At 55.9% G+C, this 20,446-nt stretch overlaps 1 protein-coding gene across 1 annotated transcript in view; it reads left to right on the top strand.

The window, feature by feature from the left end:
- The first annotated feature begins 239 nt into the window (after positions 1–239).
- Positions 240–20,446, top strand: part of LOC122126160 (c-Maf inducing protein) — a 151,765-nt gene continuing 131,558 nt past the window's right edge. Inside the window, exon 1 of the mRNA XM_042700775.1 lies at positions 240–565. Within this exon, the coding sequence (XP_042556709.1) occupies positions 266–565 (300 nt within the window). The 5' untranslated portion in view covers positions 240–265. The remainder of the gene's footprint in view (positions 566–20,446) is intronic.

Below are 20,446 nucleotides of genomic sequence, written 5' to 3'. Positions count from 1 at the left end.
CGCCCCGGCCCCGCGTCCCCCCGAGCCCCGCCGCGCCGGCATGCGCCCCGCCAGCTAGGAGGAAGCGGCCAGGAAGCGCCCGCCGCCGCCGCCGCCGCCGCCCCCGCGGCCGCGCCCCGCCCCGCGGCGCCCCCCAGCCCCACGCCCCACGCCCCCCACCCCGGCGGCCCGGGGCGTGGGGGGGTGCGGGCCGCCCCCGGGGCTCCGCCGCCGCCGCCGCGCCGCGCCCGCCAGGCCCGCCCCGACCGCGCGCCCCGGCGCGGCCATGGATCTGACCAGCAGCTCGGGCGGCGGCGGCGACCCCCGGCAGCTCGAGGAGACCAAGCCGCTGCTGGGCGGCGACGCGCCGGGCCCCGAGGGCACGAGGATGGGCGCCGTGCCCTGCCGCCGGGCCCTGCTGCTCTGCAACGGGATGAGGTACAAGCTGCTGCAGGAGGGCGACATCCAGGTCTGTGTCATCCGGCACCCGCGGACCTTCCTCAGCAAGATCCTCACCTCCAAGTTCCTGAGGCGCTGGGAGCCGCACCACCTAACGCTGGCCGACAACAGCCTGGCGTCCGCCACGGTGAGTGCGGGGCCCGCCCGCCGCGGCCCCCGCCCCCCGGCCCGGCCTGGGGGTCCCCGAGCCCCGCGCGGCCCCCCCCGGGCCGCGGGCCCCCGCCCTGGCGCGACGCCGCGGCGGCGCCCCCGGGGGGTCGTGGGCTTCCCGCTCCCCGGGAAGCCGCGCGGCTCGTCCGGCTCCGAGCGGCCGGGGAACACAAAACGCCGCCCCCCTTCCCCTCCGCCATGAGCGCGCCGGAGCCACCCCCAGCCCCAGCGGATTTCCAGCTCCTTTCGTCGCTGTACCCGTCCTTGGTTCTTTCCTCCCTGCCCCGGCGGCCAGGCACGGCCCGGCGCCCCCCTTTCCGAGGATCTCACCCGCCCACGGGGGTCGGGGTCCCGGGCCGCCCGGGGGAGGGGGGTCGGCGGCGGGAGCCGGCCGGGTCCTGCATTGTCTGCGGAGCGTGAGTGTGAGTGTGTGTGTGTGTGTGTGTGTGTGCGCGCGCGCGCGGGGGTGCGCGGTGTGTACGTGCGGCTTCCTGCCCGAGGTCCCGTTTTGTTTCTGTTCCCGTGTTTTCACGCTGGCTCAGTGGGTTGAGATCGAGAGGACGAGCCGCCCATCTCTTTCTGCAATCGAATCTGCAAATGGTGGACTTCTTCCCGGAGAAAGACAGCTGTGGTGGGGTCGAGGGAGGAGTGGGGGTGGCGGGCCGGGCCTGAACAGGATGCTTTGTGTTTTGAAACAAGGGTGGTTTCAAATACCGGCTCTGGCTTGGCCTGGGCTTGGCGCTGGGGGTCCAGGCTTTGAGGAGAGGGGGCCATCTTGCCTACAATGCACCGCCCGCCCCCTCCAGCCCGGCTGCTGTTTGTTAGCTAAGCCCAGTGGGAGGGGGCAGAACTCGACACCTCTCCACACCTGTGCCAGGAAACAGGGTGTCGCTTACATGCGTGTCACAAACGTGTAGCCTGTGGAGACATCTCCCCAGCATCCATGTTCCTTGGTGGTGTGTCACAGGCCGTGACACACGCTCCAAGGAATGGGAGGGGGGGCAAAGGATCCTAGCCCTCCCATCCCCCCCCCCACTCTCAGAGCATCAAAGCACATGAGACTTTTATTCTGAACTCTGGGTTTGACATGTCTGGGACATTTCATTTTTTTCTGTGCCATGGGCACAGTGGGGCAGGGCCTGCTGACTCCTGTCTCAGAGGCCACCCGCCTCCCACCTTCCAGGCCACTGCATGGCGTGTGCTTAAACCTGCCTCGGATTGCCCAGCTTCTGAAAACCTCCATGGAAAACAGACACTGCAGACTTCAGGGCTTCCCTGTCTAGGTTCTGGAGCCCCCTCCCCTGCCCCTCCCCCCCCATCCAGCTTCATTAGTGAGCTTTACTCTAGGCTTCCTTCTTTCTCCTGTTCCCCTCAGCACGAAGGGAATGAGTTGTGGGGGAGGGGATGGTTGAGAGGGACAGTGACCGGCCAGCCCCTGCTTCGGGGATGGTGGGGAGTCAGGAGCCGAAACCCCTCACCTACCCTGGCTGTTCAAGAGCTACGGTTGTGTGGGACTCGGGTGGGCAAGCAGCCTGTGGCTCGCGTCCATCCTGGCCGGCCCAGGTGGATGGCACCCTGAGAGGAGCCCTTGTGAGTCCAGAGCCAGGGCTGGGCAGAGGGTTTAGAGGAACAAGTTTGATCTTGGTGCAGAGCCTGGCTCTGGGGTTAGGAAACATGCAAAAGAGCTAGGAGGAAGTGTCCCAGGGGCTGGCATGATCCCCTCTCTCCACTTTTCTCCGTGGAAGTAGGAGCCTTCAATTTAGCCCTGGCCCCAGAGCCTGTGAGTGGAGGCAGGGCTGTCTGGGCCCCCAAGGCCCATGGGGGTTGGGACCACCACCACCAGGGATCTTGTCCCCTGTTGAGACACCTGGTTAGTGTCCAGGCTCCCTGGCAAGCTGAGAATCTCCTGTGGGGTTCCCTGAGGCCTGGTCATTATGTAATCTGGCTGCATTTTATAGTGCAGCCCAGACACTTGGTTGAGCAATATGAAGCCTAAATGAAAGAAAGGTGAATTTGAGTGCAGCTTGCTGCCCCACAGACCCTTGCTAACCCTCAGGCTCTGCCGGCTGCCCGGCCCAGCCCTGAGCCTCCTGGAACAGGTGTGTTTCTGGGAGAGGCATAGCCATCCTCAGAATGGCCAGAACTGGAGTTTTAAACCCAGACCAGACCATCTGGGGATTATCTGGTTAATTGTGTGCCTTCAAGACCAGAGTGATTGATCTGAATTCCAATCAGTAAACAACGTAAACTTATGCCCAGTCTGTCTACATTGATCCAGTTAACTGAATCATGAGCAATAAAGATCTGGCTCCCAGGATCACAGCTTTATCAAGCTGGAGTGAAGTCTTTGGGGGTCTCCCTGTGTTGGGGACTCTGGCTGGACACACCCTGAGTCTGGGACTCCAGGAGACTTAAAAAGGAGTCTGGTGCCCTGGGGACCTGATACCCCTCTCCTGGCCTGGCTGTAAACTTTGCCCTCTGTGGGGTCAGGTTGGAGCTTGGCCTGCGCCAGTCTCCTGGGTTGGTTACTGATTAAAATCCTTACGATGTGCCTGACATGGCTCGAGACAGTGGGCCGGGTTGGATGAACCTTGTGCCTGGAGACTTGGGATCTGGAAGGCTTGTAAACTCCCAGCCTTCCTGGGAGGCGAGGCTGAGGCCCAGGAGAGCCCCCTGCTCCCAACCACACAGCCTCTGGTGCTTGGGGAAGGGCCAGCTGCCTACGCACGGTCTGGTTGTGGTGGCTTGTTCCCCTTTTTGCATTCAGGCTTTCCAGTCCCTGGGCCTTCCTGGGTCTTCGAGGCTGTGGATTGTGGTGCAGGCAGAATCCGACAGCCAGCAGTTCTGCATAAGTGGCTGTAATCAGCAAGGCCAGAATCCATTTTGCTGTTCTCATCCCTAGGCTGAATTTGATCACCTGCTAGACATGTTTGTCCGCTGGCGGAGGGCTTTGTCTGTAGCTTTTGTTTCCTCTGAACCAGAGAAGTACAAATAAGCTGCTTACCTGTCATTTCATCTTGATTTTTAAAAACCACACACCGGTGTTCTGAATGGTGGGTCTGATTTGAAAGGCTTTTTATTCATTTACTGAAGGTGGGGGGCACAAGGGACAGGGTTCGGAATGGTGGGTCTGATTTGAAAGGTCTTCTGTTCATTACCAAAGGTGGGGGCACTAGCGACCGCGTTCGGTATTCTCAAGCTGCATTCACCCAGGCTCGTTTTCCAATTTTTACTGCCTGGCTTCCTGATTGGAATGAAGAGAAGCTCTTCGTCCTCTCCGCTTTCTTTCACACGGTGTGTTCTCAGGGCACCGTGGGTCCTTTGAGCCTGGACTTGGATTAGTGGGTGCCTACTGCACCCTACAGTGTGTGTGTCCAGATGCTGGGCTTCCACTTGAGAAGGAAGATCCTGTTCTCCAGAGCCACCCCTACTCCCCTGGGACCCATTTGTGTGTGCAAGTCCTGTGTTAATGGTTTTAATTCGGGTTACATACACGGTCCTCTGTGACATTGAGTTTCTGGTGGCATTTAGTAAACATTTTTTGGGGGTCATTGGGAGAGTTTGGTTTGGTGTACATCCACATGTCTGATGGCGGTGGTGGAGGGGACACAGCCAGAGGAACAGACAGACATGGACATTTTTTGCAGGGAATTTTCTACCCCAGGACGGGTCAGCATGGCCCTCCTCCCCTAGGCTGTCAGAATCAGTGCGTTTGGGGTGAGATGCCCGGTCTGGCCCTGGTGTTGTTGTACCAGTGCGGGAGGGGTCTCCGGGAGTATGGCTATGCTTCCCCGTCAGCTCAGATGGAGCAAAGGCCGTGGGCTGGGCCCCTGGGCCCCACATGGCTTGTGTGTGGCCCTGCCCCTCCGTGGTGCCTGACGTGGCAGGAGAGGGGCTTCTGGGCACCCTCTTGGGCCAAGCTTAGAGAGAGCCTGGAGGCCAAGTCACCCCAAAGACTTGAGTCCCAGGGTCCCTCACCACTGGTGCCTCCCAAGGCCTGGCTGGACTCTGTTCTTGCCAGGGCACCTGTTTGAGTTTGTCGGCATGGATATTTCAGATGGACCGTTTGTGCCTTTGATGGAAACTTTGTTGTGTGTCATGTGGTTCCAGAGCTGGGCTCTGGGCTTAGAACTTCCGGGCTGGAGGCATTGTCAGGCCCCGGGCCTGCCCTGCCTTGCTGAGACCTCCTTTTCTCCATCTTTGCTGCAGGTCTTCAGAGCTCATATGTAGAATTGCTGCTAGATGTTGGTAATTCAGATAAGCACCTACTAGGGACAGTCAACACATAGTAGGGCTCTGATAGGCAACCAGTATTCCTAATTCCCTCTTTCCTCATTGCTGTACAAACAGAAGAGATTGTTGTTGTTTGAACATGCTTGGTCTCTAGAGAGAAGTCACCAGAGGTGAACAGTGCATTTGGGAAGCTAGAGGTATTTAGCAGATCTGTGTGTGCAGCCTTGAGATCGTTGCAGGCAGTTGAAGAAAGATTCCTCAAGGGGAATGGTCTAGTTTCTTAGAAAAAAAAAAACAATTTTTTTTTTCCATAATTGAAACACTTATACATATATCAAATCTCGTTGTGTGATGGCCTACCTCTCCCTCTCCCAGTCTGGAGTGGCATCCTGCTGCACATTCTGGACCTGTCGTCCAGTTCTGTGCTGCCGCTGTACATTGGGTACCATATCTGGAGAGCCACATACCAGTATCCACATATATACAGCTACCATGTTCTTCACAGCTGCATAATTTTCCAGTGTTGAGACATGCCATGATAATGTGGGTAGATGGTCCCCTACTGGTGAGCATTGAGGTTAGTCCCAGTTGTTTACTATTTCAAGCAAGATGTTCTCCGTTTTCCAGTTGTTTTCTATGTTAGCAGTTTGAATGTTTGCTTCTTTGAGAGGGGAGAGCTGGCCTCCTTCCATCCAGTCCTGCTTCAGTGTGGTTGAATGTCCCCCTAGGGAGACCCCAGAGGTTCTAGCTGCTAGCCCTGACAAGGATCTGAGTTGCTCTACTGGAGAGCCTCATGATCTGCCCCAGGACTCCCTGCTTCCCCGGCGGAAGCCACGCGCTCAGGCCTGTGGTTGAGGAGGGCTGTGGGACAAATTCTCTCCCCGACCCCTTGCTCTGGTGGGTGTGTTTCCTGCACAGGCGTGGGGCTGGCTGCATACAACACTGCAGCTGAGCCCCAAAGAGGCTGAGACTCTCACAGGCTTGACAGCAGATCAAACAGGTAAGCTCAACCCTCTGCTGCCTCCCAGGTGGTGGCCGTGGGCAGGTCCCTGAACCTCCTTGTCTGTGGGGGGAGGTCTGGAGGGACTTCCTTCTAGTCTGGCATTCATTCTCTCCCACTGTTCTGGGCACTTGGAAGACAGTAGACTACTGAGCAGGAAAATGTAGAATCTGGTGATAAGAATCGTAGAGCCAAGCCAACAGGCTGCAAGTAGAGCCTTGACTCTGTACTGAGTGGTCAGAGAAAGGGAGACTTGGGTGTCTGCGGGGGAGGAGCCTTCCAGGTAGAGAGAAGGGCAAGGCTGGTGCAAAGGTCCTGAGGCTGGATTAGTTGTAGAAATCACCCAGCACAGTGGCATACACATAAAAAATGTTCTGTAATCCGTTCCCTTCCCTTCTATTCTATTTGCAGACAATTAGGAGGCCCTTGGAAGATTCTAGGTGTTAGGCATGCTGGCAGCTGCTTGTTCTAGCAAGGTCTCATTCTAGTGCTTCGTGTGCGTGTGCGTGTGTGTGTGTGTGTGTGTGTGTGTGTGTGTGTGTGTTTCATTTTAAAAAGCGGGCTCTCTCCCAATAAATAGTGAAAAATAGCTTTGCAGTAATGCTTTAAGAGGCTCTTAAATTACATAGCCCAGCAATTTGAGGGCTAGGAAGGTGGCTTAGTGGTAGAGTGCTTGCCTAGCATGCATGAAGCCCTGGGTTTGATTCCTCAGTATCACATACACACAAATAGCTGGAAGTGGTGCTGTGGCTCGTGTTAAGGGCTAGCCTTGAGCAAAAGAAGCTCAGGGACAGTGCCCAGGCCTTGAGTTCAAACCCCATGCCTGGCAAAAAATCCCCCAAAAACCCACTAGCTGGGTGTCATTAGCTGGGTTCCAAAGAAGATGGTAGGATTTGGGGTCATCTGACTTGCCTCTGGCTTTGTCTGTAGGGAAGGGGTGATGAGCCGCCCAAAGACCCATTCGCATGACTCTTATGTCCCAGGTGATACTTTGTTCCTGCTCTTCCAGGAGCCCCCAGGATGGTTAGGCTGGGCACACTGGAGGGAAGCAGCCAAGCTGGATCCACCGGTCCCAGTGGCTGACCAGTGGGAATCTGGCAGGCAGGCAGATGCTTCCGGGGTGGGGCTGGCTTCATCCAGCTCCAGAGGGGTCAGCTGGCAAAGGAAGAAAGTCCTGAGCTTCGCTGGCTTTCGCAGGTGTCGGAGGCAGTCTTGGTTCCTCAGGAGTAGAAGTGGGGAGCTTCCCTTCTCTCTCTGGAAAGTGAGTCCTGGCGCAGAGGGGCGGCGCTAGCCAGGATGGGCCACACTGGCCTTGGTGCCGCGCCTGCTTGCCGTGCCTGCTTGCCGCCCCTGTCAGCCTGTGGGAGTCCCCGTTCCACTGATGGCTCTTTGCACCTGGTTTCTCCAGGCTCTGCCTTCCTCTGGGTCCTGGGCCTGATCTGGGGCCTGGGCGCTCCAGAGGGCTAGTCCCACTCATGATGTAAATGTTTCCAGGAGGGAGGGAGGGAGGCTGGCTGGCAAGTCTCGTGTCACCCCAGACTCTTTGGCACACAGCAGTGAGCTTGGAGGCCCACAAAGCGCAGACAAGAGCAGGGAAAAGGAAGGCCTTAGCTCCGTGGTTCCTGGGTGAGACCTGTGTCGGGGAGATGTGTGTCTGCGCGGGTGCTGTGGCGTGGGCAGCCTGTGCAGTAGAGGCCTGGGAAGGCTCAGGTGAGGACACTGGAGGTGGAGAGGTCATCTAGCCCACAGGACCCCTGCCTGGGAGTGAGGGCATGTGAATTCTGACCTGCATCTACTGGACGTGGGTGAGGTTGCCAGTCTCCCCTGCAAACATCATGGTGGGCATCTCAGGGCTCTTGGCTTAGCCCTGGCCAGCCGGTAGCAGATGCTGCTTGGTGAATTTTTCAGTGTAAAGGGAAATGGTATCAGAACGTGAATGTCAACAGTGTGTAAAGGGTGGGCATCAGGAGTAAGTTTATGAATTACTATGGTGTGCAGAGTGGGCACCCAGGTGCTGGCTTGACGAGTGGGTACCCCGTGCACTCAGGTGCCTGGGAGTGAGTGCCCAGTGCTGTGCTCAGGGGCTCGGTGCTCCAGGCGTTGTACTGGCACACAGGGTGTGGAAGCCCACAGTCCTGCAGATGCTCCTCCTGCCCATCTTCCAGGCAGGGAAACAGGCAGAGCCTCTCTGCTGACCTTGTGTGGATGCCTGCCTAGGTGATGGACAGTGGTACTCGAGTCCTGCCCTTGTAGCCTGGAGTGTGCCCTTCCCCCATGAGGAGACCCATCCAGCCCTCTACGTTGAATGACCCCTGGCTTCTGTGCCCTGGGCACCCAGGGAAAACGTGTAGGGAGTGCTCCTCACGCTGCCCTGCTCAAGGTGTGCAGCCCCGGGACCCTGCTCACTGCCTGCTCTGGTTTGGAAGACCCAGCGGTGCCAGGCAGTGCCAGGCAGCTAGCTGCTGCCCAGAGTTCCAGCCTGAACCTCTTATTTTACCTCTGCTCGCAGGGCTCCCTTCCCACACCTGGCTCTTCCTTAAGGTTCCTAACAGTCGCATTGGGTGGCAGCCAGGGCCAGCGGACTGGTGGGTACCTTACAGGTGGCAGAGCGTCGTTGTGCTGGGTCTGCGGTGGGGAGGTACGCACATCCGAGAGCAGCGGGGCCAGGGCTGTCTGCCAGGAAAGGCAGTGACTATAGACATCGGGCACCCCCGAGTGTCACCAGCCTGCTACCTGCCTGCTTCAGGTGGGAAGATGAAAGAGGCTGGGAAGGCCCAGGAATGTGCAGGTCCAACATGGCACACACAGTAACTGCAGGCTGGTCGTAGTTGTTTGTTCCAGCCACGCTAAAGCCCCCGGCCCTGTGGTGCAGGAACTGAAACAGAGCCTGACAAGTGAAGGGTTCCACAGCAGGAACCCAGGGAACTGGCTGGAGAGCCGGTGGAGACCTAGCTAGTATCCTCTGGATGCTGACGTCCACAGCAGTAAGGATGGGGTCACCAGTAAGGAGAGATGTAGTCGCTAACCCTCATGGAGTGCTGATTACGCACAGGTGATAGTCTGAGTCCTTTATACAGATGAAAGCTAATACGTAGCACTGATAGTGTGCAGGCACGGGTCTGAGTTCTCCAGGTAGATGCCCACCAACATCCGCACATTACTGATGATGCTCAGGTACTGGTCTGAGTCTTCCAGGTAGATGAACCCCAGCACTCAACATAGTAAATACTGACAGCAAGTGCTGAGTCCTCCCTGTGGCTGAGTGCTCACTGGTCCCTATTTACACACGAGCAGTTAGGGCCCAGGCAGGCCGGCAGGCAGGCAGGCAGGCTCACTTTGCTTATAGTGGCGGAGCTGCCACTTGGTCCCAGGCTGTCTGTCTGCAGGTGCCCTGGGAGTGTCCGCTGAGCAGGATTCTAGAGGTCAGGAGCAGGGTTTTAGAGAGGCGTGGGAGGGGGAACCAGTGCTCAGAGCAGGGCATCTTCCCCGAGTGGAGGGGCTTCTGGGGTCTTCCTGCAACCCCTCCTGTAGCTCCTTCAGGGGAAGCTTGCTTTCCTCTGCCTCTTTCTACCCCAGGACAGGCACTCAGCCCCTGGGCCCTCCGTGGTGGTCTGAGGTGGCTGGAGCCACCTGGGCTACAAGGATGGCCAGGCTCTGAAGAGAACCCTGCAGCTCAGCACTCAGTGCCCCTGGCTGCCCTGCCGCCACTCCTCCGAGCTGTGCCACGCCTCTGTGCCTCAGTTTTCTGCAGGGAACATCTGTCTCCTGCCATGGAGGCCTTTAACGGCCCCTCTGCGGCGGCCTGCCCTGGGGGGCCGGCCTGGGGCTCGCTCTCCTGTCGTGTGGCACTTCTCTATCCAGGTAGCTTCTGTCTTCACCAGCTCTTCACCTCCTGACTGGTAAAACCAACACGAAAATAATTGCCCAAGGATGACAGTGAGCTTACAAAACAAAGGAGCCTCCCACCTGAAGTCGGCCAGGTTTCCGTGCAGGTGCGGAGGGGGGGGTTCTTCTTGCAGGTAGTTATGTGAGGCACAGACCCAGCACAGGACGCGTGTGCCTTGAGGTCTCTCGGGAAATCACCTTCGGAGCGCTCGCAGCCCAGCTGTGATCATCCACTGGCTCGAGGTCCCTGACGATGGAGGGCCGGTCCTTCTCTGAGTCCTGCAGGGCTTGGTGACCTAGGCCCCACAGTTGTACCAATCCCACAGGACCACCCCACCTCTGGCAGGGGGCCACTTGTGAACTGTCCCCAGGGGCGCCCATAGTCAGGAGCCCTAGCTTCCCACAGTAGAGCCGGGAACTGCTGCCCGCCTCAGTCGCCCAAGGGGTCAGGCAACCCTGGGAGCTGCCTCTTTGCTGAGGCAGGGCACCATCAAGGCCCCCCCCCCCCCCCCCCCCGCCAGCTTTGTTCCTCCCCCTGACCCCTCCCCCACTCTCCTTGCCTTTGCCCTGGTGACTAAGGGCCTGGGAGATCTGGGTGGTGGAGGGGAGCATTGCATCATGCCAATAAAAAAAGGGGAGAGAGGAATTGGCTCCAGAAAGTTTCGGCGGAAGTGAAATGCCTCGAATCGGTCTTGTGTTGAGTTGAAGCAGGTTTCTGGGTGTGTATGTGGGGGGGCGGGGGTGAAGGATGAAGGACGGCCAGTGGTCTGGGTGGTTGGCACGGAGCTTCACCTGCTCAACCCAAGGCCCACCCTGGGTGACGCAGTGGGTCCTCCGTTTTTAAGAGCTAATTAAACCACACTCAAAGAAGTTAGGAAAAGGAAGGCGCTGCCCCTAGACTCCCTGAAGGGCTCAGGTGGCTTTGGCTGGGGAGCTGTGCAGAGGAGTGGGCGCTCCCCCTCCCCCACAGGCTCTCCCCCATGCTGGCATCCCAAGGCGTGCGGCACTTGAGGTCTGGTCTGGCATGGGGTCTACAAGCACCCAGGAGTCTGAATCAGGCCTGTGAGTGATGGCCTTGTTTGACCAGGGACCTTGGGAAGTTCCAGTCTCTTGGAGACCCTTGCCTTGTGTGGTGTCCTTGGGGTGAAGGAAGGCTCCGGTGGGTGTCCCGGGACTCCAGCCCCTGGATTCGGGATGCTTCCTCAGACGGCAGCCATCCACAGGATGGAGTCCGTGTTGGGAGCCTTCGATGTTACTGTGCTTTTTCCCTCAGCGCTCAGCAGCAGTGCTGACAAATGAGATTTTCACTTGGAAAATATGATTTCCAAACAGAATTGAGAGTTGCTTTTATTTTCTAAATGATATTGCCCCTGACACATGTGCCACCCAGGTGGTGGCTGAGTCTGAGCTCCCAGTGGGAGGAACCCCCTCCTAGCCTTCCACGGGCCTGTCTGTGTCTGCCTTATAGACTCCCCCAACCCAACACACAGGGCGGCCCTTCCACCCTGGAGCCCCCATTTGGGCCCACGAGGACAGAGCCCTTGCTTTGAACAGAGCCTGGGAAGCCACCCTCTTCTTCAGGGATGCCTCAGTTTGTGGTCTTGGCCTTGACCTCCTAGTTACCTTGGTCCACCTTGTCCAGCCTGCTGCTGTTCAGGGGCTGCTTCCTCCTGGCCCTGCTGAGACCCCATGTTTGCCAGGGCTGCACACCACGCCTTGGGCTGGTGCAAGGGCCACATAACCAGTGTTCCTGGGCGAGCCAGTGCTTCCTGGCTCCCTGGCCCCTCCCAGGAAACCTCAGTCCCCAAGTCCTTCCACTTAAATCTGCCCAGGACTCCCCCCTCCCCCTTCCATTGTGCAGTCTCCCTGCCTCTAGGTAGGCTGGGTTCCATGGAGAAAGATGTTGCTGGGGAGAGAGAACCTGAGCTGCTTTTCCTTGGCTCCTCTCCTTTGAAGCATTGAGATGGACGGCACCCGCAACAGCGGCGCGGAGCCCTCTCCTCCACCAGGTTTGATGGCCCAGGACCACCTTGGATTTTGCACTGGGAGTTTTTGCATGGTGTCTCAGGAGACCTACTAAGTCCCAGGCACATAGGACAGCTGGTTACTGAGGTAGAAAAATATCTCCTGTGCTTTTGCTGAACGCCTGATCACACAATTTTGTATCTATGTTCACTCCCTCTTGGGGCCTTGCTGCTGTTGGGAGCTTGGGGTAGGTGAGGTTGCCTCAGGTCCCTTCCAGTTGGGGCTGAGTGTGGGTTGGTTGCTTTGGATTTTCCTGAGCATTTGTTCCTTCAAAGAAATGTGGTGAGATGATGCCAGTGCTGGTGAGAGTAGCCTTGATTTGCTGAACCTGCTGTAGGCTTGCTGTTCGATGGGAGAGAAGAAAACAGACTTGGAGGGGCAGAGCAGTTTGCTGAGGCTCAGGTTGGGCAAGAGCTCTGGCCGGGGTTGAACCCCGCACTCTGGAGGTTTGCATATTAAATGCCAGAGCCACACCAGACAAAAACCATGCTTTTGCAACATTTGTCCCAGATGGCGTCTTGCTGGCCATGAAGGGAGTGGATTGGTGTTCCCCCTCCTGACACACGGCGTAGTACGGCTCAACTGCAAGGACGTCCAGTTTTGTCTTGGCCAAATTTAGCTATGTTGTTGTGTTGGAAAATGTTAATCTGTTTTCTATTTCCCCCTTCCTACTTTTTTTTATTTGTATGATTAGAATCAGAATCGTTTGGAATGAGAAGAGAATCTGCAGGTTGTCTGGTTCTGATATGACAGTAATGACACACAGACTGCTTGCTATTCCTTGACTGGCCCATGGTAGACATTGCTAATCAATCTTGGCACAGTCAATCTTCTCAGTGAGCTCCAGACACAGCCATTACAAATCAGTATTGGTATACGTTGTGAAAGCTGTTTGCTACATCTGGTGTAGTCTAGCCAGTCTTACCATGGACTCAGAACTCAAGGCCCAGAGTAAATTGAATGGCCTCAGGGAGCCCTGGAAGTGTGGGACCTAATTCACAACCAGGTGCTCAGTACCAACTTTGGGTTAACACTGAGGGCGCATGGACCCCTCACCTTCTTATAGGCCCATCCTGGGGCCTGTATAACTTTCCAACAGCAGGAAACACCATCATGCAGAAGTAAATATGGGAATGATAAAACATTTCATTAAGAAGGAAAGAGCTAGGCTTTTGTTCAGAGTTGATTGGCTGGGGCCAGGGTTTTATCTGTGCAGCATTTTCTGTGCTTTCTGGGAGCTGTGTTTAGTCTCCTTGGTTATGATGAACTATTTCTTCTAACTTCGTCTGGAGTTTCAAGGTTGGTACTACTTGCCCCTAAGATGTTTATTTTAAGATCGAGAGGTAGTCTCACTCTCTGATAAGCAGATCACGTCATGGGAGATGTGCCTGATGGTGGTCGCATGCTGGGCCGTTTTACAGAAGTGGGCTGGGCCTCTCCCTGCCTGGTGACCTTCTTACCACACGGGTGACCTTGGGCCACTTCACTTCTCTGACCTGGAGATCAGAGGAACAGAATGACTGTAAACCTCCAACATCAAGGATTAAAACGATGCTTGAAAAACTATCTCCAAGCTGGGCACCGGTGGCTCACGCCTGTAATCCTAGCTACCGAGGGGGCTGAGATCTGAGGATCACGGTTCAAAGCCAGCCTGGACAGGAAAGTCCGTGAAACTCTTATCTCCAATAAACCACCAGAAAACCGGAAGTGGCGCTGTGGCTCAAGCAGTAGAGTGCTCGCCTTGAGCTGAAGAGCGCAAGGACAGCGCCCAAGCCCAGAGTTCAAGCCCCATGACCAACAAAAAAAAAAAAAGAATATCTCCAGAAAATAATTCAAGCAGCCATGGCAGAGTGCACATTTGTGTGCCTCGAATTTGACCCACAAGTATGGGTTGGTTGTGCTGTGAAAGTGTTCATCCCTGGGCTGCCTGAGGAATCACCTGAAGCCACGGAGCACTGGCTGGAGGTGGACCAGCCTTGGGCACAGGCCTAAAGACTTCAGTGAGGGCCCGTAGAGCCTGGGAAAGGAAGCCAGGGGCCTTCCTGCTTGTCATCGTGTAGAGGATCCCAGTGAACGAGTTCTCAACTTCACCTCTTCTTCCCTAGTTAGCATTGATCTTGAGCCATGCCCAGAGTGCAGCGTTAAGGACTAGGCGTGTGGCTTTGCCACTGAGATTTATGTTTGCCTGTTTTTAAGCCAATAAAAGTAGCGGAACTTTCTCTTTTGTTGCTTCATTACTCCAGCCATTTGGCAGGACAGTGCTTCTGTTCTTTATTCTCAGGTTTGCTTTGCTGAATACAGTGGCTCACGCTTGTAATCTCAGCTATGTGGGAACCCTAGGTCTGGAGGATTGTGGTCCATACTGCACCTCAGCAAAAAGCATCAGCTCCTATCTGAAAAACAACCTGAAGCAAAAAAGGGATGGAGATATGGGTGGCCCAGGTCACAGAGTGCCCACCTGGCAGAGCTGGCCCTCAGTGCAGGCCCAGTAAAAGCATGCTGTGTATGTGTAGCCTCTGTTCTCCTAAGGATTTTGTAGGGCGATGTGAGCTGGCTCCACTGTTGGGTACCGGTGGCTAAGGGTAAGGCTGGGTGAATAATGGAACCCCTCATCCGGATGAGGTGATGAGGGCACCTTGTCTAGTCCTCTCCTGGCCCACAGGTGGTGGAGAGGAGACAGGCTGTAAGAGGCCCTGAATCTCCAGGGTCACCATGGCTGGGGCCTGGCGGGCCGAGCCCGGGCCCTGCCTTATGTCCCATGCTGGAGCCAGGGGCTGGGAACGGATAGGACAAGGAGGAGGGCCTTACAGAGTGCTCCCTTCTCCCCACTTCTGTCCAAGCTGGGGTGTGGCCAGGATTGTCTCCCCCTGAGTCACCTGGCCAGGGTGGTTTTCTCCAGGCAGCCACCTCTGGCGTGAAGCTAAGGCCTTGTCTAGCTCCCCTGAGTGTGGCATAGTTGGGGGTGGTGGTGCAAAAGGCGAGTTACTAGTGAGTATTGCTGTCTTTTATGTGGGGTGAGCAGGCTTTCGGGAGGGCTGCCTACCAAGCACAGGCCCGATTGTGGTTGGTGCTCCATAAATACTTGTCCAGTGCATGGAGAAGGAAATAATTTGATTAACAAGGACATTACTAAGTGAGCTGGCCTTGGCCTTGGTTTAGCTGGGTAGTGTAGGGTCCTCTGTGGCCATGAGTTCTGAAGATGAGTTCTGTCATCTGGGACTAGCCAAGGCTGTCTGGGAAGCGGGCTTCCTACAGTGGGTCACGTGAGTTTGCCACAGACCCTGGCCCAGGGTTTCCTGCATGTCTGGCACTGTGCTAGGGCCTGGTCCTCAGGTGGGTGAAGCAGGGATCCCTTGGGCCTACTCCATTCCAGAGGAGACGTGACCTTTGCCCAGGTGTGGCATTTCAGGTAGTAATAATGAGTGCGATGAAGAAAGTACAAGTACATCATTTGTCTTTTTCCTCTAATTCCCTGCGTGTGTGCCACCGGTGCTGGGGCTTGAACTCAGGACCCTTGCCTGTTGCTTAACTTTTATGCTTAAGGCTAGCTCTCTATCACTTGAACCACAGTTCTACTGACAGCTTTTTAAATTTTTTTTTTGGGTAGTAATTGGAGATAATCCCATGGCTGCCTTCAAACTCTGCTCCTTGGATCTCAGGCTTCCAAGCAGCTGGGATTATAGACATGACCCACCAGCCTTTTTCTTTTTTAAAAATGGAAATGAGTGCAGTTGATTGTTTGTCTTGGTAGAGGGTGGTGCTCCTGGGCCGTGGCCATGTAGTGACTGACATTGGTGGGGTTATGAAGTCCCCCCAGACCAGCCCACCTGCCGCTCAGCAGATCCACGGACCCTGCAGCCAGCCAGTTAGAGTGCTACCTTCTCCCTGGGATATGTTGGCTGAACTGAATTTTTCTGGCCACTCCTTCCTTGTATCTGACTCTCATCCTCCCTGGGAACGAGGAACAAAAGGGCCCGGTATGAAAGGCGCTGTTGTTCCTTCTAGTCTGGAAAGCCAAGGTGGAGTTCTGCAGTTCTGCAGGAGGTGTGTGGCTGGCCAGGCCTTTTGCTCTTTCTGGGTCTCATTTTTTGGCTAATTCTTCTGATTAGATTGAGCAGGACATACGAGAAGACAGGAACTCTCAACCTGTCTTTGCATGTATGTGGTCCAGTCCTCATAGGGCAGGGGTAGGGCAGGGACAGGGGTCTTGCTGGGCTTTAAGAGGTTCTTAAATGAAGGGCGTGGTAGTCTTATGGTACCTAAGACCTGGAGCTAGGACTTAGGCTGACATTGGCCATGAGATCCGGCAGGACCTCTGCTGCCTGAGCCTTCCAGCCTTGGGTCCCCTGCAGACATCGATGGTGTTGATGCTTGGTGATATGGCAGGCTGACTCAAGGTGAAGCAGATGTGCTCATCGGGGGCTCGTCACCGAGCTTCCCCTCCTTTCTGGGGAGAAGGCAGGAGGCTCTGAACATCACAACGATCACATCTGGGAAGAAGGACTTGGCGTTACCTTGCCAGCCTTCCTGCCTCTGCTCTTTCCAGTGGGATCCTCTGGTCCAGGAGAACAAGACTGAGCCACGCATGCACATTGTGGGGACTCCCGGACCCCAGAAGACACAGCGCCACCGTCTCCTCCAGATGCGACTGGAGGGCTTGCTCTTAACCTCCTACCCTCCTGTCCTGACTTACAAGCTGTGCAGTGTGTCTGTACCCATCAGTACGACTCTTCAACTCCATTTCCTGTATGCATCACTGGGGCCTTGGTAGGGTGGAGGCCTGCTCCTCTCTCCAGGCTCCTGTGCTGCAGTATCTGCCCCACATGCTTGGCCTCTGTGCCTACAGTGTGCATGTATGGGACACCTGCTGGATGCAGGCACTTTGCTCAGGCAGGGAAGAGGGAACTGTGGATGTCCACTCCAGGCCCATGTGGATCTAGCACAAACAAGGGTGATTCACAGCGGGAGCATTGGGAATGGGGCGAGGTCCTGGAGGACAGGAGGGAGAGGCTGCCCATGGATAAGGAGTCATCCTGGACCAGGCTCACTGGGGGTGTGGCCAGTCCAGGGTGAGAAGAGGGTGGTGCCAAGTGCCCCGGTGTATGAAGAATGGACAGAGTAGATGTGCACTGTCCTGCATCCTGAATCCAGGACCTAGATACCCACGTGGAAGCCAGATCCCAGGAGTGGCTCTTGCCCTGTGTGGGCCCTGAGGACCAGGAGAGGCTGCACGGATGTGAGGTGGGCTCCAAGCCCACCTGAACTGGACAGGTAGGCTAGCCTTGACGCCACTCTAGACGAGGAGCATCCTCCTTCCCAGGTAGTGGTCTCAGTGGCAGGTGAGGAATATACCACGCAGGGCTGTGCCCCTTGCCTACTGTGTGCCTTGCCCTCTGTTGTGGGGTGGAGGTAATGCATGCCTGGCATCAGCACAGAGTGCGTAGGAAAAGGATGGATGCCTCCTCCTGTATAGTTACCCGGAAGACAGGAGAGGCAGGGTGGGCAGTGCCTCCCAGCAGCGGACAGCTGGCTCTGCCATCAGTCCTGCGTTCAGGCTCTGAGATTGCCCAAGTTGTGGTGAAATGGTTGTTGCTTCTCACTACCTCATTGACCTCTCTGAAAAGGGGTAGCAGTGCGCCCCTCTGGGCACAGGAGCTGCTAGGTCAGGTTTGTTATGGTAGCTTCCTGGTTGGCTTTGGGTTTAGGGACCCTAACTATTGCCTTTCCTGGAATCCCATAGCCACCAGCAGGTCTCTAGTGTAAAAATGAGAGCTGGAGACAGGTGCTGGTGACTCATGCCTGTAATCCTAGCTACTCAGGAGGCTGAGAGGTGAGGACTGTGATTTGAAGCCAGCTCCAGCAAGAAAGTCTTTAGGACTCTGGTCTGATTAACCAGCAAAAATCCTAAGTGGATTCATGGCTCAAGTGGTAGAGTGCTAGTCTTAAGCCCCCCCCAAAAAAAAAAAAAAAAAAAGCTCAAGGACAGAGCCAGGGCTCTGAGTTCAAGCCCTGGTACTGGCATCAAAGCAGAACAACTCTGCCAGTTCACCGCCGCAGTGTCACAGTGTGGTAACTTCGGCAGCGTGTGAGTGAGGAGGACCAGCGCCTCCTCCACAGCCTCTGAAGGCCAGGCACAGTTTCTGCAGCTGCAGTTTGAAGAGTGATGTTGACAGCATCAGGTAAATTAAATGGTCTCTGCTCTCTGCTGCTTCCACATTCTGGGTGCTGGGTCGGCCAGGCGGCTTGTGTGTCTGGAACTTTCCAAGAAGCGGTGATACCCGGGCCCAGGCGTGTGGGGGTTGTCATCTCTGAGCAGTGGCTCCCTGCCTGGATGGAGGCCTCAGCTTGACCCCACCCAGATTTCCTGCCCTACTGTGGCCTGCAGAAAGGTTAGAGATGAGGTCGGGTGGGCGGCCAGAGGCTCAGGGCCGGCCTTCCCTCGCTCCGTCTCCTGCCGGAGGGCCGGATGCAGGCCGAGTCCTGCTCGATGCCAGCCGCAGCTGGGACTGCGGTTCTGTATGTAAATGCTTCTTTGTTGGCCTTAGGTCATCTGTCTTCACACAGTGTCGGTGCGTGCTGCGTGTACATACGCATGTGTGCACACGCACACACATAACACTTTCCAAGGCTGTCTCTGGCATTTCTCTGCGTGTGTGCCTGCTAGGCTCTAGTAGTGTTGTATTACTTCTGTGCCTCAGTTTCCTCATCTGTAAGATAAGATCTGCAGCAGTGTTTGTGACCTGGGAGTGTAGCTGGGACTCGGGGCTTGTGTGACACACCGGAGGCCAGCAGCCACGTCTTTCAGGTGTCTTTCAGAGCAGGCCCTGAGGTGTGTCCATGCGGCCTGACCCTTCTTTCCTGTCCTCCCCTTAGAGGAGTTTGAACTTAGCTGGTCAAGGTCAACTCCCAGGAAGCTGAGGGTGCTGGTATGTCTGGGTTCCTTCAGAGGTACCCTGCAATGATGCTGAGCCTGGGAAGGGGTGGGGGTGTCACCCTTCCAGACAAGGATGACACAGTGAGGGGCCATGCAGGGGCATGGGAAGCAGGTCCTGAGGTCCTGAGGTAGCAAGGCTGGGAGACAGAGCCTGGTGTGGGTCAGAGGCACAGGCAAGGGCTGCTTGCAGGACCTTGTCTTGTCTTTGGGTCAGCTTGAGCATTCTGTGGAGCCTTGAGAGGTGAGCGTGTGCGAGTTTGGAGGTCCCCTGAGCTGCTCACCTGCCATTCGAGGCTCCTGGGTGGTGTGGATTACCCTGCTGAGTCTTAGCACGCTTTGTTTTCCTTTCTTTTCCTCCCTTTCTTTCTTTTTTTTTTTCCCATCCAGCACTGGGGATTGAAGGCAGGATCTCCTGCTTATTACCAAGTGAATGCTCTACCACCTGAGTCACACTCCTAGCCCTTTGGCTTAAAAACAAAACAAACAAACCTGGTGCTGTGGCTCATGCCTGTAATCCTAGCTACTCAGGAGGCTGAGATCTGAGGATTGAGGTTCAAAGCCAGCCTGGGCAGGAAAGTCCATGAGACTCTTCAGTTAACCACCAGAAAACCAGTGGTGTTGTGGTTCAAGTGGTAGAGTGCTAGCCTTGAGCTGAAGAGTTGAGGGACAGAGTTCAAGCCCCACTGCCCATCAAAAAAAAAAAAAGTCTGTCTGTCTGTCTGTCTAGTATGTCTTGTTTCCCTGGCTTATGATTGTGATCCTCCTGTCTCCGCCTCCCAAGTAACTGGGGTTATAGTTGTGAACTACTGTGCCTGGCCATTCAGAGTCCTGATCTGTAAAATATATCTGTGAAATAGCCCGAAGCCACACCAGAGGTCACTTGGTGTGTCTGCTTCTCTTGTTCCTCTCTAGTCTGTGTTTTCTGTCTGGTGTACCACTGGTCTCTGTGTGTGCACCACAGGCATGAGCCGGGCTGTGGACATCACTGACGTCCCCTCTTGTTTGCGCTGGGGGCGGGGAGGGGGGACTGTAATTGCATTCCTCAGCAGTGAGTGACACAGGCTGGGAAGCGGGGTGTCCGCGAAGCTGCTCTGTAATTTTCGTGTCTGGGATGGGTTTCAGGACCAAGCTGTTTTCTTCTTTGACCAGCAAAAGCTGTTGCCCAAGTCAACAGCGGTGAGTTTTTGAGTTTGTCTTAGTTGGTTTTCTTTTTTTCCTTTTCTTTCTTCAAATAAGTCTCTTCTCTCCCTTCCACCCCCGTCCTATGAAATGAAGCCGGGGACTTGGGTGCGGTGGTAAAAATTAGTAGTTCTGTCCTTCTCATGTGGGAGTTGAGATGGGGTTGGTTTACACATTTATTTCCAGGTTGGAGGCTGGCTTGGAGATGAAGATCTCCACGCCCCGCTAGGATGCCTGTGGCCCCGTGGCCCTGGGGCTGGCCTGCCATGGGAGGGGCAGGGGCAGCAGCACGGCGTCCCCCAGCATCTGACCCTTGGCCCAAGTGTAGTCTTGATATACTTTACTTGGAAAAAAGAAAGTGCCAGAAAGTTGTCTGCATTTAAAAATTGGAAGGGTTCCCTTAAAAACGGAGTCTGGATTTCCATTTTCTATGAATAACAACAGAAGAGCACTCCTGACTTTGTGGGGGCTGCTGATCCTGGGGCGGATCTGCCAGGGTCTGCCTCTCCTGGATCTGCTGTTGTGGGCACTGGCTGCAGGGGGCCATTGTCACCATCCCCCTCCCCCCTACTGCTGGCACCTGCTCTAACTCAGGTGTGTTC

Source organism: Dipodomys spectabilis, unplaced genomic scaffold (genome assembly GCF_019054845.1).
Source record: "Dipodomys spectabilis isolate Male_0828 unplaced genomic scaffold, ASM1905484v1 ptg000273l, whole genome shotgun sequence".
NCBI lineage: Eukaryota > Metazoa > Chordata > Mammalia > Rodentia > Heteromyidae > Dipodomys > Dipodomys spectabilis.
This window is presented reverse-complemented; position numbering and strand designations above follow the sequence as displayed.